This window comes from Rana temporaria, chromosome 8, assembly GCF_905171775.1.
Source record: "Rana temporaria chromosome 8, aRanTem1.1, whole genome shotgun sequence".
Taxonomy (NCBI): Eukaryota; Metazoa; Chordata; class Amphibia; order Anura; family Ranidae; genus Rana; species Rana temporaria.
This window is the reverse complement of record NC_053496.1, coordinates 105144880-105158520: the sequence shown is the minus strand read 5'-3', so window position 1 is coordinate 105158520 and position 13641 is coordinate 105144880. Positions and strand designations below refer to the sequence as shown.

The 13641-nt window shown below is 39.8% G+C and overlaps 1 protein-coding gene across 6 annotated transcripts in view; it reads right to left on the bottom strand.

The window, feature by feature from the left end:
- The window catches only part of COL13A1 (collagen type XIII alpha 1 chain), a 352395-nt gene that overhangs the window by 279546 nt on the left and 59208 nt on the right, over nucleotides 1-13641 (bottom strand). For all 6 annotated transcript variants that reach the window (XM_040320468.1, XM_040320470.1, XM_040320469.1 and 3 more), the window contains exon 2: nucleotides 12778-12847. In XM_040320468.1, the coding sequence (XP_040176402.1) occupies nucleotides 12778-12847 (70 nt within the window). The remainder of the gene's footprint in view (nucleotides 1-12777; nucleotides 12848-13641) is intronic.

Here is a 13641-nt window from a genome sequence, read left to right as displayed (position 1 = left end):
GTACTTATATGAGTTTCCTTTCATTTACTCCCAAACAAAATTGACGTCCTTTTTTTCCCACAAATAGAGCTTTCTTTTGGTGGTATTTGATCACCTCTGCGTTTTTTTGCGCTATAAACAAAAAAAGAGCCACAATTTTGAAAAAAATGCAATATTTTTTACTTTTTGCTATAATAAATATCCCCAGTTACTGTGAAAAGAGCAGCGCAGCCAGCCAAGCCACGTGCTAGACCAGACCTGACCTCCCATATGCTCGCCGACTCCAGTAACAGTGCCTGCCTCTGCTGCCACAAGCCAATCTAATCACTGTGGTGCAATATGGAGGTTTTATGATTTTAATTGGAAAATTCTACACTTGATTTGGAAAATCTTTTATGCTTTTTTGCCGAAACACGAGAGTGCTAGGCAAATCGTTCTGGTGAGTGACCATCTTGATGGGTGGAGGATTCACTGAGCACTTCTGGTGTGGTGGAAGATTTTGAAGACTACAAGATTTTTTATCATTCATGAACTTTTATTTATCACCTTTATTTATTCACGGGTTCATTTATATATTTTTTTCTGGACATTAATTTATATATATATATTTTTTTGTCACTATATTTGTGTTTGTTCATCACACACATGAGCGCTGTTTAGTATACATACATATGGTGTAAGAGTTATCACTTAAGTATTTTATACACATTGTTTTCAATAAATATCCCCCAAAAATATATATATATATATGTTTTACACAGTTCAGGCCGAAAGGTATTATTCTACATATTTTTGGTAAAAAAATCGCAATAAGCGTTTATTGATTGGTTTGTGCAAAAGTGATAGCTTCTACAAAATAGGGGACTGTTTTATGGCATGTTTATTAATAATAGTTTTTTACTAGTTATGGCGGTGATCAGCGATTTTTATCATGACTGCGACATTATGGTGGACACATCGGACACTTTTGACACCATTTTGGGGCCATTGTCATTTTTACAGCGATCAGTGCTATAAAAATGCACTGATTACTCTAAAAATTACACTGACAGTGAAGGGGTTAACCACTAGTTGGCGCTGCAGGGGTTAAGTGTTCCCTAGAAAGTGATTTTTTTTTTAACAGAGATGTTTATTGAAATACAAATCAGCATTACAATGTCAAGCCTCGTACACACGACCGAGGAACTCGACAGGCGAAACACAAAGTTTTCCTCGTCGAGTTCCTTGTTAGGCTGTCGAGGAACTCGACAAGGCAAGTTTTTCCATTCCCATTGAGGAAAAAGAAGACATGCTCTCTTTTTGGCTCGACGGGATCCTCGACAGTTTCCTCGTCGAAAAATGTACACACGACCGGTTTCCTCTGCAAAAAAAAAGAGAAACTCGGTCGTGTGTACGAGGCCTCAAACAGAAAACATGGAGATGGCACCTATCACACAAGAAACAGCATAAAATCCACCTAGAATCTGGAACCCAGTCCCGGATCAGGTATGTCATTGCAGAGTCTACACGCCTTATCCCTATCAATAGGTTGAGATTTCAATTAGCTGAGGGAGTACGATTCCCCAGCCTTGTGAATATAGAAAGTGATTCTTACTGTTAGGGGGCGTGGCTACACGTGACACGTCACTGATGATCGTCCCCGCTGGGCAACAGATTTAAAGGGACGTACCTGTGCGCCAATCTGCCTGCCCGTGCCATTCTGTCGACGTAAATAGTCGTGCGGCGGTGACATGTACTTTGCGGTGTGCAGCAGTGTGGACATGTTGCCAGCTATTATAGTTGTGGATTGGGATGCCATTCTAAGTGTCCATACATACCATAACACAGTGGGATTGATTTACTAAAACTGGAAAGTAAACAATATGGTGCAGCTCTGCATAGAAACCAATCAGCTTCCATTTTTTTTTTATCAAATTAAACAAGCTGAAGTTAGAAACTGATTGGTTACCATGCACAGCTGCACCAGATTTCCCACTCTCCAGTCTTAGTAAATCAACCCCAGTGTGTTGCAATGCAAGCGTTTGCTAGCCTTGATGAGTGTTGCATTGTGTTAGGCAGTCTATTCATTTTGCATGGACTTCCATTGCACCTCTTATTATACCTTTTGCAATCTATCTTATGTTTTCAACCACCAATAAATTAAATTGACTTTACATTGCCTTTCTTCATATATCTACTATAGTACCTGGAATCCAAACGTGTTTTTCAATTTTTTTCCTTTTTTTTAAATCACAGAGAATATATAAAAACAAAGCTGGGAAAGCTTCTGAATAAGATGAATTGGCAAAAGAGATAATGGCAAATAATATTTGTTGAGCTTAAGTCATTACACTCTGATTTCCTGAAGTTAAAATAATAAGAAATTCATCAGCACATTACCACAGGCAATGGGAATATGTCAATGCTTCCTATGGGAATAATCTTTTCCCGTTTATCGTCCACGATCAGTAGCAGCTAAGTACAAGGTAGCTTTTGTTATGGAAACTAATAAGCTCATAATATATCCTATGTATATTTGCACATAATTAGAAAATATCAGTAATTTCTGTCAGGTATTAGGATAGGAAAATTGTTGCCATGTGAGACAGCAAGCTGGAAGAGTAGAGAACATATAGTTTGTGTATGTATAGGCCATAACCAGATCCTGGAACAGCTTAGTCAGGAAATCATAAATGGGTTATACATAATGTTCAGGAGGGTTAAGGTTTTTCTAATGTTTTCTTAGCACATATTGCTTTTCTATGGCTGACTTATGCAGGAGAAGAGGATATGGAATAAACTCAGAGTCTATTTAACTGAAGTTCTCACTTTTCAGTGTTTTTTTTTTTCTTTTCACTTTGTTTTTGTGTGTTTTTAACGTGAGGATGCATTTGAGATTTTCAGATTAGATGGCTAATTATTTAAAATTTTTAAAGCTCTATACATTTGTTTAGGCTTAACTCCAGACAAAAAGCTAAATACACTGATGAATTACATATAAGGGAGCGGTTTTATCTGCAAAATAATTTTAATTTATGTCCATCCACTCCTAAGATTTAAAGTTTTGCCTCACAGCACATCCATGTCTGGTAAAGCAGAAGACCTGTTTTTTTTTTCTCTTGAAGTTTAGTAACACTCAGGCCTCGTACACACGACCGAGTTTCTCGGCAAAAACCAGCAAGAAACTTGCTGGCATTTTTTTTTGCCGAGGAAACCGGTCGTGTGTACATTTTTCGACGAGGAAACTGTCGAGGATCCCGTCAGGCCAAAAAGAGAGCAAGTCTTCTTTTTCCTCGATGGGAATGGAGAAACTTGCCTTGTCGAGTTCCTCTACAGCCTATCAAGGAACTCGACGAGGAAAACCATGTGTTTAGACCGTCGAGTTCCTCGGTCGTGTCTACGAGGCTTTACAGGTCTTGTCCTTCCCCCAGTGTGTGACTGAACAAAGAAAAGAGAAGCAGCACACCAATGAGCTTATCTTTCCGTCACTCTGCTCTCCTCCTATCAATATGATGCTTGAACTGAAGCATACCTGGATAAAACTCTCTCCTAGTCTAAGCTCTACAGTACTGTAGACTACCTGGAGTTCATCTTTAAGTTTTTACATCACAGACTTCACAGAACATTGCTAGCCTGTAGTGCAGATTTTGCTATGGCTTCAACAGCCAGTAGATGGTTGTAGTGAAATCTGGCCTGTTGTTGCTAAAGTCTAATGCCTCGTACACACGATCGGGTTTCCCGGCGACTTTTTACCACCGGGAAACCCGAGGGAAAAGGCGAGAATCAGCTTGGTAGCTTTTTTCCCCTACACACCTCCTAGCAGGAAAACTGCCATGTGAGCTTAGGCCGGGAAACCCGGCCTTGTGTATGCTCCCCCGCAGGCTTTCCCCATAGGAAAACTACCGGTCTAAAAACCTCCAGCAATCCCGGTGGGAAAAAAGGAAACATGTTCTCATTGATTCCCGGGAGTTTTCCTGTTGGGAAAACTGCCATGGAGCATACACATGGCCAGTTTTCCCAGCCAAAAGCTGTCATCGCAGTTTTCCCAATGGGAAAACTGGTCGTGTGTACGAGGCTTCAGGCAGAACATCAATAAAGCACGTTCGGAAACCTCCCTGAGATACTACACTACAGATGCCACTTGCCTACCCCTCCTCTGTATTGTCATGGATCTGCAAAGTGGGCTCAACTGACCTTTCAAGTTTAGTGAGGACCTTACAGTGATCAGAAGATTGTCCTGAGCATGGTCATATCATCCAAAAAATGGGCAGCTTTATAGACCCTGGGAAAGATTTTTTTTTTTAATAGATAGAATTTAAAGGCTATTGCTCATATTTATTTTTTATTTCTTTCTCAAGTTAACCAACAACGAACTCTTGTAATATTATAAATACCAAAAGGTTTCAATGAGCTTTACAGAATAAATATTTTAACATTTGTGTAGCTTTTCAAAACCTCTACATCTTTGTCAACATTTTACAATAATTTCCAGAGGCACTGCTGCAAAGCCAGTAAATCCAAGCCAATCCTGTGCTATACTAATAAGACAAAAATGTGTGTATTAAAAATGATATCATTATTCATAATTACATTTAAAAATCCTTTCATCATTTTCCATGAGACCAATCCCCGTTGCATGTTTACTCGCTGTTTAATCACAATCACAAAAATTACAAAAACTTTTTTATGAACCATTTGACCTCCAGAAGATTTACCCCCTTTCATGACTAGACCTTTTTTGCAATATGGCACTGAGTTATTTTAACTGACAATTCCCGACTGCCGTACATGCTTGTTTGTCCAAAGTTTAGGGTAAGACCTTGTACACACGACCGTTTTCCTTGGCAAAATCCATCAAGAAAAATGCTGGCAGAGCATTTTTGCCGAGGAAAACGGCCGTGTGTATGTTTTTCATCGAGAAAACTGTTGTGGATCCCGACGAGAAAAAAAGGGAACATTTTTCTCGTCGAGAGTCTCAATTTCCTTGTCGCGTTTCTCGTCGGGCTGTTTTACGACGAGAAACACGTTCGTGTGTATGCTTAGAAATGCGCGCATGCTCAGATTAAAGTATGAGATGGGAACGCACCTTTGGTAAAAGTAGCGCTCGTAATGGAGATAGCACATTCGTCAAGCTGTAACAGACTGAAAAGCGCGAATCGTCTCTCACCAAACTTTTACTTAACACTCAGTAACATGAGATAAGCAAAAGCAGCCCCAAGGGTTGTGCCAGTGGAATCGAACTTCCCCTTTATAGTGCCGTCATACGTGTTGTACGTCACCGCGTTTGAGAACGACGAGATTTTGTCTTGACGGTGTGTATGCAAAGAAAGCTTGACAAGATTCTCGACAAGCTTGACAAGAACCTCGTCGAGGAAAACAACGTTTCATTTATGACGAGATTCTCGGTCGTGTGTACGAGTCCATGGAGTTCCCATCCCCTCCCCCTGGTGTTAGAAACACAATCCCGGGTGCCGTGTGATAATACCACTCTGTAAGGTCCAGCCATATAACTACACCTTGTGAATACATCATTCTGGGATCATGTCAGAGAGATTGAACATGATACTTCTATTATGATGAACTTTATGTTGCTATAATGACTCATAAGTGTGTATGTTGATGCCTACATTTTTTGCTTTCATGCTGTTTTCCATTTTTGGTTAACATATGGTAAACCTTTCACCTACTGTGGGTTTATATACCTTTTTTCATGTTGTTATATCACTATGATTTTTTTTGGTTTTTCCTTTAGTACTCATTTGTAACACTCCTAAGGCACCAGGGATGGGTACATGAATGTGTGTGCTAGTGGTACACTTTCCATTAAAATCTTCCAACTTCTGCCCTCGGATCTGCCCCCTACACCTGTGACAATGCCCACCCTTTCTGACCCCTTCACCATTCAAAGAAACCGTATTATCAGTTCCCTCAATAAAAAGCTATCTATAAACAGGGGACCAGTAGATGAATGAAAGGTCCACCTCCTCCATTCATAGAGTACTTTTCATTGCGTGAACCGATAGTCCAGCTTCTAGGAAGGATGGAGAGGGGAAAAAAGGACAGGCACAGTCAGCACTTTTGGCGAGTGCCTGTCGCAGATGAACCTGCTCATAATAAACCCCAAACACCTGGAAGATGACAGCTGGAGGTGGAGGGTTGCTGGGTTGGGCAGAGTACAGAATATTTCAAAGAAAAGAGCAGCCACTAGCACATGGGACACTCATCATTCATGTAAATACTATCCCTGGTGCTGAAAAATAAATCACTTAAAAGGAGAAGTCCAGCCTGAGCTCGATTGGCTGGGCTTCTCCTATGGGTCACAGGAGTGCAATTTGTTTTGAGTGGGCTGAAGTCTGCTCTCTGCCGTAGTCACAGAAATCAGTCCAGGCACCGCGTCATCACGACAATAAAGTATGGATCCGCCAGGTGCCTGGACTGATACTCATCTCAGACTCTCAGCGAGCCACCGAGAGCCTGAAACGGTCACTCCCCGCCCCTCCACAGCTCAGCGTTCCAGTGAGCGTGGGGGGGCAGAGCAGAGAGCTGCTGATTGACAGTCAGAAGCTTTCTGCTCGGGGAGCTGTAAGAACCGAGCCATCAGCTGTGTTTGATAGCTTGGTTCTCAGTGCAGAGGCGGTGGGGAACAGATGCAGCATCAGACCAATGCTGCATCCACCTAGGTAAGTATGAAACTGCAAAAAAAAAACATATTTCTCTTTTAAGCTCAGCTTTAACTGAAAAAGTCTACATAAAGTCTACATAAAGATGAAAATGTGGTAATAACTGACTACAACATGTGGATAAGTAAGAATATGAGAGTTCAGCGGTAGCGCAGGGAACAGCAGCAGGTTGGAGGCCCTGCACTGGTTGATCCTGCTGGATGGTGATGATCCAATATAAAGTGGCTGATGAGACATTTTACTTAAATGGGTTGTAAAGGTAAATGTTTTTTCACCTTAATGCATCCTATGCATTAAGGTGAAAAAACATCCGACAGCACGGCCCCCCCCGCCCCCCGTTTTACTTACCTCACCCCTCGAAAGTCCCACGCGCATCCCCATCATCCTGTTCCCAGCCTAGCCATTGATTGGCTAGGTTGGACGGATTGATAGCAGCGCAGCCATTGGCTGGCGCTGCTGTCAATCACATCCAATGATGCGGCGCACCGGGGGTGGGGCCGAGTGATACAGTCGGCGGCTATTGCCACCGCTGTATCACGGGAGCACGCTCGCAAGAGCTTTCCATCATGTGAGGGAACTTGCATGAAGGTGGAAAGCTTTTGTGAGAAGGAGCCGAGACAGCTGCCGAGGGACCCCAGAAGACCGGGTTTGGGGACAAAACGAGCAAAACGAGCTGCACAGTGGAGGTAAGTATAACACATGTATTATGTTTGTTATTTTCTGCCTTCATTGTTCCTTTAAGGTCCATTTACTATAGGCTTCTGGTGAGTTTGCCCCCTGATGGAGTGTGCATCACGCTGTGGATTGCGATTATTGGTCTTTTTGGCGGAAGGTGCACGCTAGGACAATCGCTTTTATACACCATTCAATACTTTGAACTATTTACATCACCTTTACTACGTTCAAGACTTTACATCAGTGGTTTTAACCACGGGTCCATTATTACTTATTTAATTTTCAGCGCTGTTTTGTGTATTTTAATGATTCAGAGACTGGACTGTTTTATTTTTATACCGTTATTTTTTTTATGTGGATAAGCAAGCCTTTTATTCTGCAATCAGCCATAACTAAAACCCAGACACTTTTTCAGGGACATAATGTTCCTAGTACAAATTGTAAGACAGTCCCTGAAAATCAGGGACAGTTGGCAGCTACTGTATGTCATCCAGTGATACCATTGCACAAGTCTTGGTGACTCCACATATTCTCCTTTTAGCCATGTAGGGAATGGCAACTATCCCAGGAGGCTGCTGCATGCTGGTCACCACTGTCTTCTTCCCAGCAGAATCATTCTCTATTAATCATTTGTATGAAAGCAATCTTAGCACTGTGTTTCTACAGTTGAGACCACCAGAGGAATTTAATCTCATCAGCTGTCATTATTTAATAAAAGCATGCATGAAGTGAGGAGTGCAGCAAGGCTAATACCTTACACCTGCCAGAGGCCACTGACTCAGTCTTACAAGTGGTTCTGATGCTTTGCACCCACACAACAGATGACTCCCTGTGGCTTTCTATTGGGTTAGTTCAGAAACCATAAAGAGTTGGAAAAACAATAACAACATTAATGTAATCCAGTGCTGCACATTAAAGGATGTGTCCAGTCAAAAATACTTTTTATTTTAGTTTTGAAGAGCGAGAAAGGATTACACCTTCATCAGATTTCTACTTATATCCTGCCCCTTTGACAACGGTTTCACAACACAGGAGATGAGGGAAAATCACTAGCAGCACCATATGCAAAAATAAAATGCTCACTTTTCAGTCTGGAAAAGCGAAAAACTCCCAGCAGCTTTTTATTGCTGTCTGGGACACTCTTGCAGATTTTCCCTCCCCTGTCTGGTGACACCGTTCTCAATGTGACAGTAAATGAGTGGAAATGTCTCCAACAGAACCAAAGATATAAGTCAAAACCCGAAGGGGGTTATCATCAATGCCCACACTATCCAAAACAAACAAAAAAAATCGGCTGGACATGTACTATAAGGCTTCATTTGCATGGACGTTTTTGGACGTTTTTACATCCACTTTTCTGAGCGTTTAGGCTTTAAGGTATATTGACAGTGGTGGTAACCATTTTCCTCAGCATGGATGGGGGAATATATGAAATTTTACATATATGGCCAACTTTCGTTTTTTTCATTCAGTTGTAGATGTGGACAATAAATCACAGCTTGCCTATAAATCCCTTTTGCGACCATCCACAACAAACGTGTGTTTATAGAAACTTTTAGGTAGGCTGCATTCATAAATTTAGTAACTTTCATGATAGTTTGTTAACTGCTTCCCGACCGCCCACCGTCGTTTTACGGCGGCAAGTTGGCTCCCCTGCCCGAGAGCACGTAATATAACGTTGGCTCTCGCGCAGGCCCCCGCTCCCCCCGACCCCCGTGCGCATGCCCGGCGGACACGATCGCTGCCGGCACCCGCGATTGCTCATTACAGAGCGGGGACCGGGAGCTGTGTGTGTAAACACACAGCTCCCAGTCCTGTCAGGGGGAGAAATGCTGATCTTCTGTTCATACAATGTATGAACAGAAGATCGGTCATTTCCCCTAGTGAGGCCACCCCCCCTACAGTTAGAACAAACCCAGGGACATACTTAACCCCTTCCCCGCCCCCTAGTGTTAACCCCTTCACTGCCAGTGGCATTTTTATAGTAATCCAATGCATTTTTAAACCCGCAGAGGTGATCAAATGCGACCAAAAGAAAGCTCTATTTGTGGGAAAAAAGGACGCCAATTTTGTTTGGGAGCCACGTCGCACGACCGCGCAATTGTCAGTTAAAGCGACGCAGTGCCGAATCGCAAAAAGTGCTCTGGTCTTTGGCCAGCAATATGGTGCGGGGGTTAAGTGGTTAAGCTAGCCTTACACCAATTTTTTCAACAAATCTCATCAGTACACCAAAAATGCCATCATTATAAATGTCACTCAAAAGTCTTTTCTTTTAATATTCGATCTTGGAATGAATGAAATTTCCTGAAGAAAACTACATCCACTGTTATAATTTCATGTGTTTGAGATCTTTTCTATACCCATCTATCAGTTTTTCTAGTCACTGTGGTCAAAAACAATTGTCTATTTGACCAATTAACTATCAGCAGATTTAATGAACATTCTAAAAAATAAAATGTTTGAACAAATGCTACTGGTGTATGGCCATCTTTAGTTGAATTTGCCTGATAATGTCTGTGTGTGGTCAGCTTTAGATATACAAGTCATCGGGAAATTTATTTGGTGTTAACAGATATATGAAACTTGTATAGAAAACACCCAGGTGGATCTTTTTGCTATCTTTCCACACAATGTAAAACAATTAGTAAACGTATTTAATGACCTGTCATTCTTGGTAAAGCAGCAAAATGTGAAAAACAGAAGTGTACAATGTGTGTGAATTCAGTACTTTAAACCATCCAGCCACAAAACATCACTAGCCTCAAAGTTCAGAATATCCTGGAAGCAACCATATACATATATGTATTCTTCACTATTTGACCTCCACAAAAGTGGACTTAAGAGTATCTGGATTTCCACATGAGGAAGTGGGTCACAATGTCAATATCCAGTATGCTTGGATAGACATTATTTCTCTTTTTAAAAGACAAAATAGACATAACACAGAAAGCACTGGACTGCACAATGCAAAGCATTTGAAAATGATGTAAACATTACAAAGAGTATAAACTATGAAGCTTAACAAGACAGTACAAACATTAACACATCTATACAGATCTGACAGCAGTAACCATAAATCTAAAATTAAATGCTATGATTTGCACTGCCTTTAAAAAAAATCTTGTATGTTTCTTGAAAATCAGAGGTTCTTAGCACATCTAAAGGAAGGATGAAGTATAAATATCTGTCCTGCCTGATAACTACGGTATATTTTGGGTTTTAATCATTTTATATACAATAGGTAGTTTCTTGTTTAGATAAAATAGTCATTAAAACTTGTATCCAATGAATAAATTATTACCCCAAGGGTATTGTGTACATGATATGAGTGGCAAAATTAAAAGTGCTGAGAACCAATGATTTAAGCAACTTTGACAATTTTTGGGAAAATAATGCAGCGCAAAGGAAGACAAAAACTCAGCCTATGGCAGTGACAGTATAAAGGAACAAGGCATGCACAAAGGTCAAGCAATGGTATCAAACAACACATGAGTATCATTACATTGGAATGGTTTTCTGAGAGACCTGGTTTTGATGAATATTAAGAGAGAGGGGTCAGGTCAGTGGTAAATGACCCTGATTACCGCTGAGGTTTTGCTAGGGTCAAAGTTCAACTACAAACACAAACTGTGTGCTAAGTGGCATTGCTTTTACCAGGAACATTTCCATAAGATTTAGTTGCTCAGTATCCAGTATATGTGTGTTCCGGGAAACTGAATTCGCTATATCAGTTTCACGTATGGTCATGTATGGTCATATAGCTGTAGATCTTATGACAATACCACAAGTTGTAGTGTATGCTGCTGGAACAGTTACATATCGCTGATTGTTTTTTTGCATTGATGGGTGAACTGCAATTGCTATGAAACTGAACTCCAGGTAAATACTGACCTCTAGGTAAATACTGTATATATATATATATATATATATATATATATATATATATATATATATATATATATATATATATATATATATATATATATATAAAACTTTTATTTGTTTATGTATTAACAAAAAAAAACTGTTTGTTTCCCATAATCTTCTGCAGATTCAGGGTTGCTGGTCTAACACTGGAACACTAGGTGCCTGCTTACAGGAGGGGGCAGCAAAAGGGATGACCTTATCAGTGTGCTTCTATTCTTTTGTTGCCCAATCAGCACTCTGGTGGGGTGCAATGAAATAAAAATAAAAATGTTATGTATGTTATCTATAGTAAATCTACACAAAAATGTAAAATAAAAACCCTGCGACTATAAAGAAAATACATGGCTGTTTATACATCTGCTAACCCCCTCTTCATCTAGCTATCTGTCTGTCTAACTATCTATCTATCTATATGCTCACAATAAGGCAAAGGTAACATCAGGCACCTTAGGGTGCTACCATTTACATTGTAGTTAAGGCTTAGTTTAAGTGTTATTTTCATAGCCAAATCACTTTAATAATTTTGCACAGAATAGATTTTCTTGGAGATAAAGAACATAAGCCAAAATCTATGTTCCATATAAAAGCAATGGCCATGTAATAGTTTACCTAAAAGAAATTCATTGTTTACTCAATGAAAATACACAAATGGTAATGATCTATGTACCCACAGTTATCAATTCAATTAGCCCTCAAGAATTAAAATGCTAAAAACTGATTTATGTCTGCTGTTACTGCACATTCACCACTCTTGGACCAAGCTATTAATTAAAGGGAAACTACAGTGTATTTTCGGTAAATGTACACTATAGGTTATTATGGTTACAGTTATCAGGAAGTCATTTGTATGCTATTGTCAGATTTTATTTATTTGCTTTTATATATTTAGAATTTTGTATTACATATACACATTTGTAAATGCTCTCTATAGTGATAATTTCAATATCAGACAAATTGGAAAAAGCGCCTGCTTATCAACACTTGACATAAGCTCAATAAGCTTTATAAAATGTCCATAGTTTTCTGTTATTTCTTTTAATAAAAATTAGCATTTACTGCTAAAATGTATATACATTTTATAGATACTATATATATATATATATATATATATATATATATATATATATATATATATATATATATATATATATATATATAAATTATGGTTTCCCTTTAGCCTTAAGACTTGGTTTCCCATATAGGACATTTGGTTGCCCAGGGTGGCCTCTGATATGCAGATCTGCCAGACATTTAGGATCAGTATATGCTCCTTTGAACTGTGAGCATTCGGACCACTGCAATCTAATCCCTGACTTGGCCAACAAATGGATAAGGCACACATGCCGTTAAAATGTTCTCTTGCACAAAATCTCTGCATGCAATAGCAAGTACTTATCACTTTTCCATGGCCTAGTCGATGGAAAAAATGCCTCCAATTGGTTGTAATTACTAACCTGTGTATTTTCACCCTAAATCCATAGCTATCATGTACTTTTTTGGAAAACAATCAGATAATGTAACATAAAAAGGCTCTTACCAGGTGGACATATACACTTTACACTCGTATCTCTTGTCTCTCGAAGTCTTGGTAGATGAGATTTCAGTTTCTGTAGAGAAACACAGCAGGAAAACATGTTATAAAGTGCGGCATTTACATTACATGGCTCATTTCATGACATAATCATTATCATTATAAACACTTTTGGTAGAAGATGGAAAAACCAAGCTTAATTACTTCAATGTACAGTGATGCATGCACATGTTGATTTTTTATCAGATCTGAGCTTAATACAACTGTTCCTGTTTAAGTCTCTCTTATGAAGTACTGCTTCTGATTTCTCCATAATGTCAGCTGGGATTTAATATGCTGGATTAGGTTTTCCTGTCAGAGCACCTGCTTATAAATGTATTGAACCAAAAAAGACTTTGCACCTCTGCATTCTGCAGGATCCTGTTTCCTGTATGAGACTGAGCCAGGCGTAATGTGGGCAGGTGCAGTGCCCTTCTATACCCTCCACACATACATGTGCCAATGCACCTCAAGATTACTTTCCTGCTAGGTCTCAGTTACAGTGCTGGATGACACATGTTTAGGATGGGGGTATACTCTAGTAATATCCAGCTGAATGGGCAGGTGTAAATAATTATAAACTTAGCATTTTTTTCATAGCATGAGAGCTGCCACACTTCGCAGCTAAGCCATGGGTTTGAGGCTTACCTCCTGATTCTGGTCTGGTCATGGCAACTGTTTTTGGCTTTTATTTTGTTGCCATTTCCATAAGTAGATGGAGCCCTGTCACAGATGCATACCTCCCAACTGTTCTTTATTTTGAGCCAAATCCCTTTATCCCTTCTTGTTCCTCAGTTGTCCCTCTTAATCTGTTCCTCTTTGTGCCTTTTT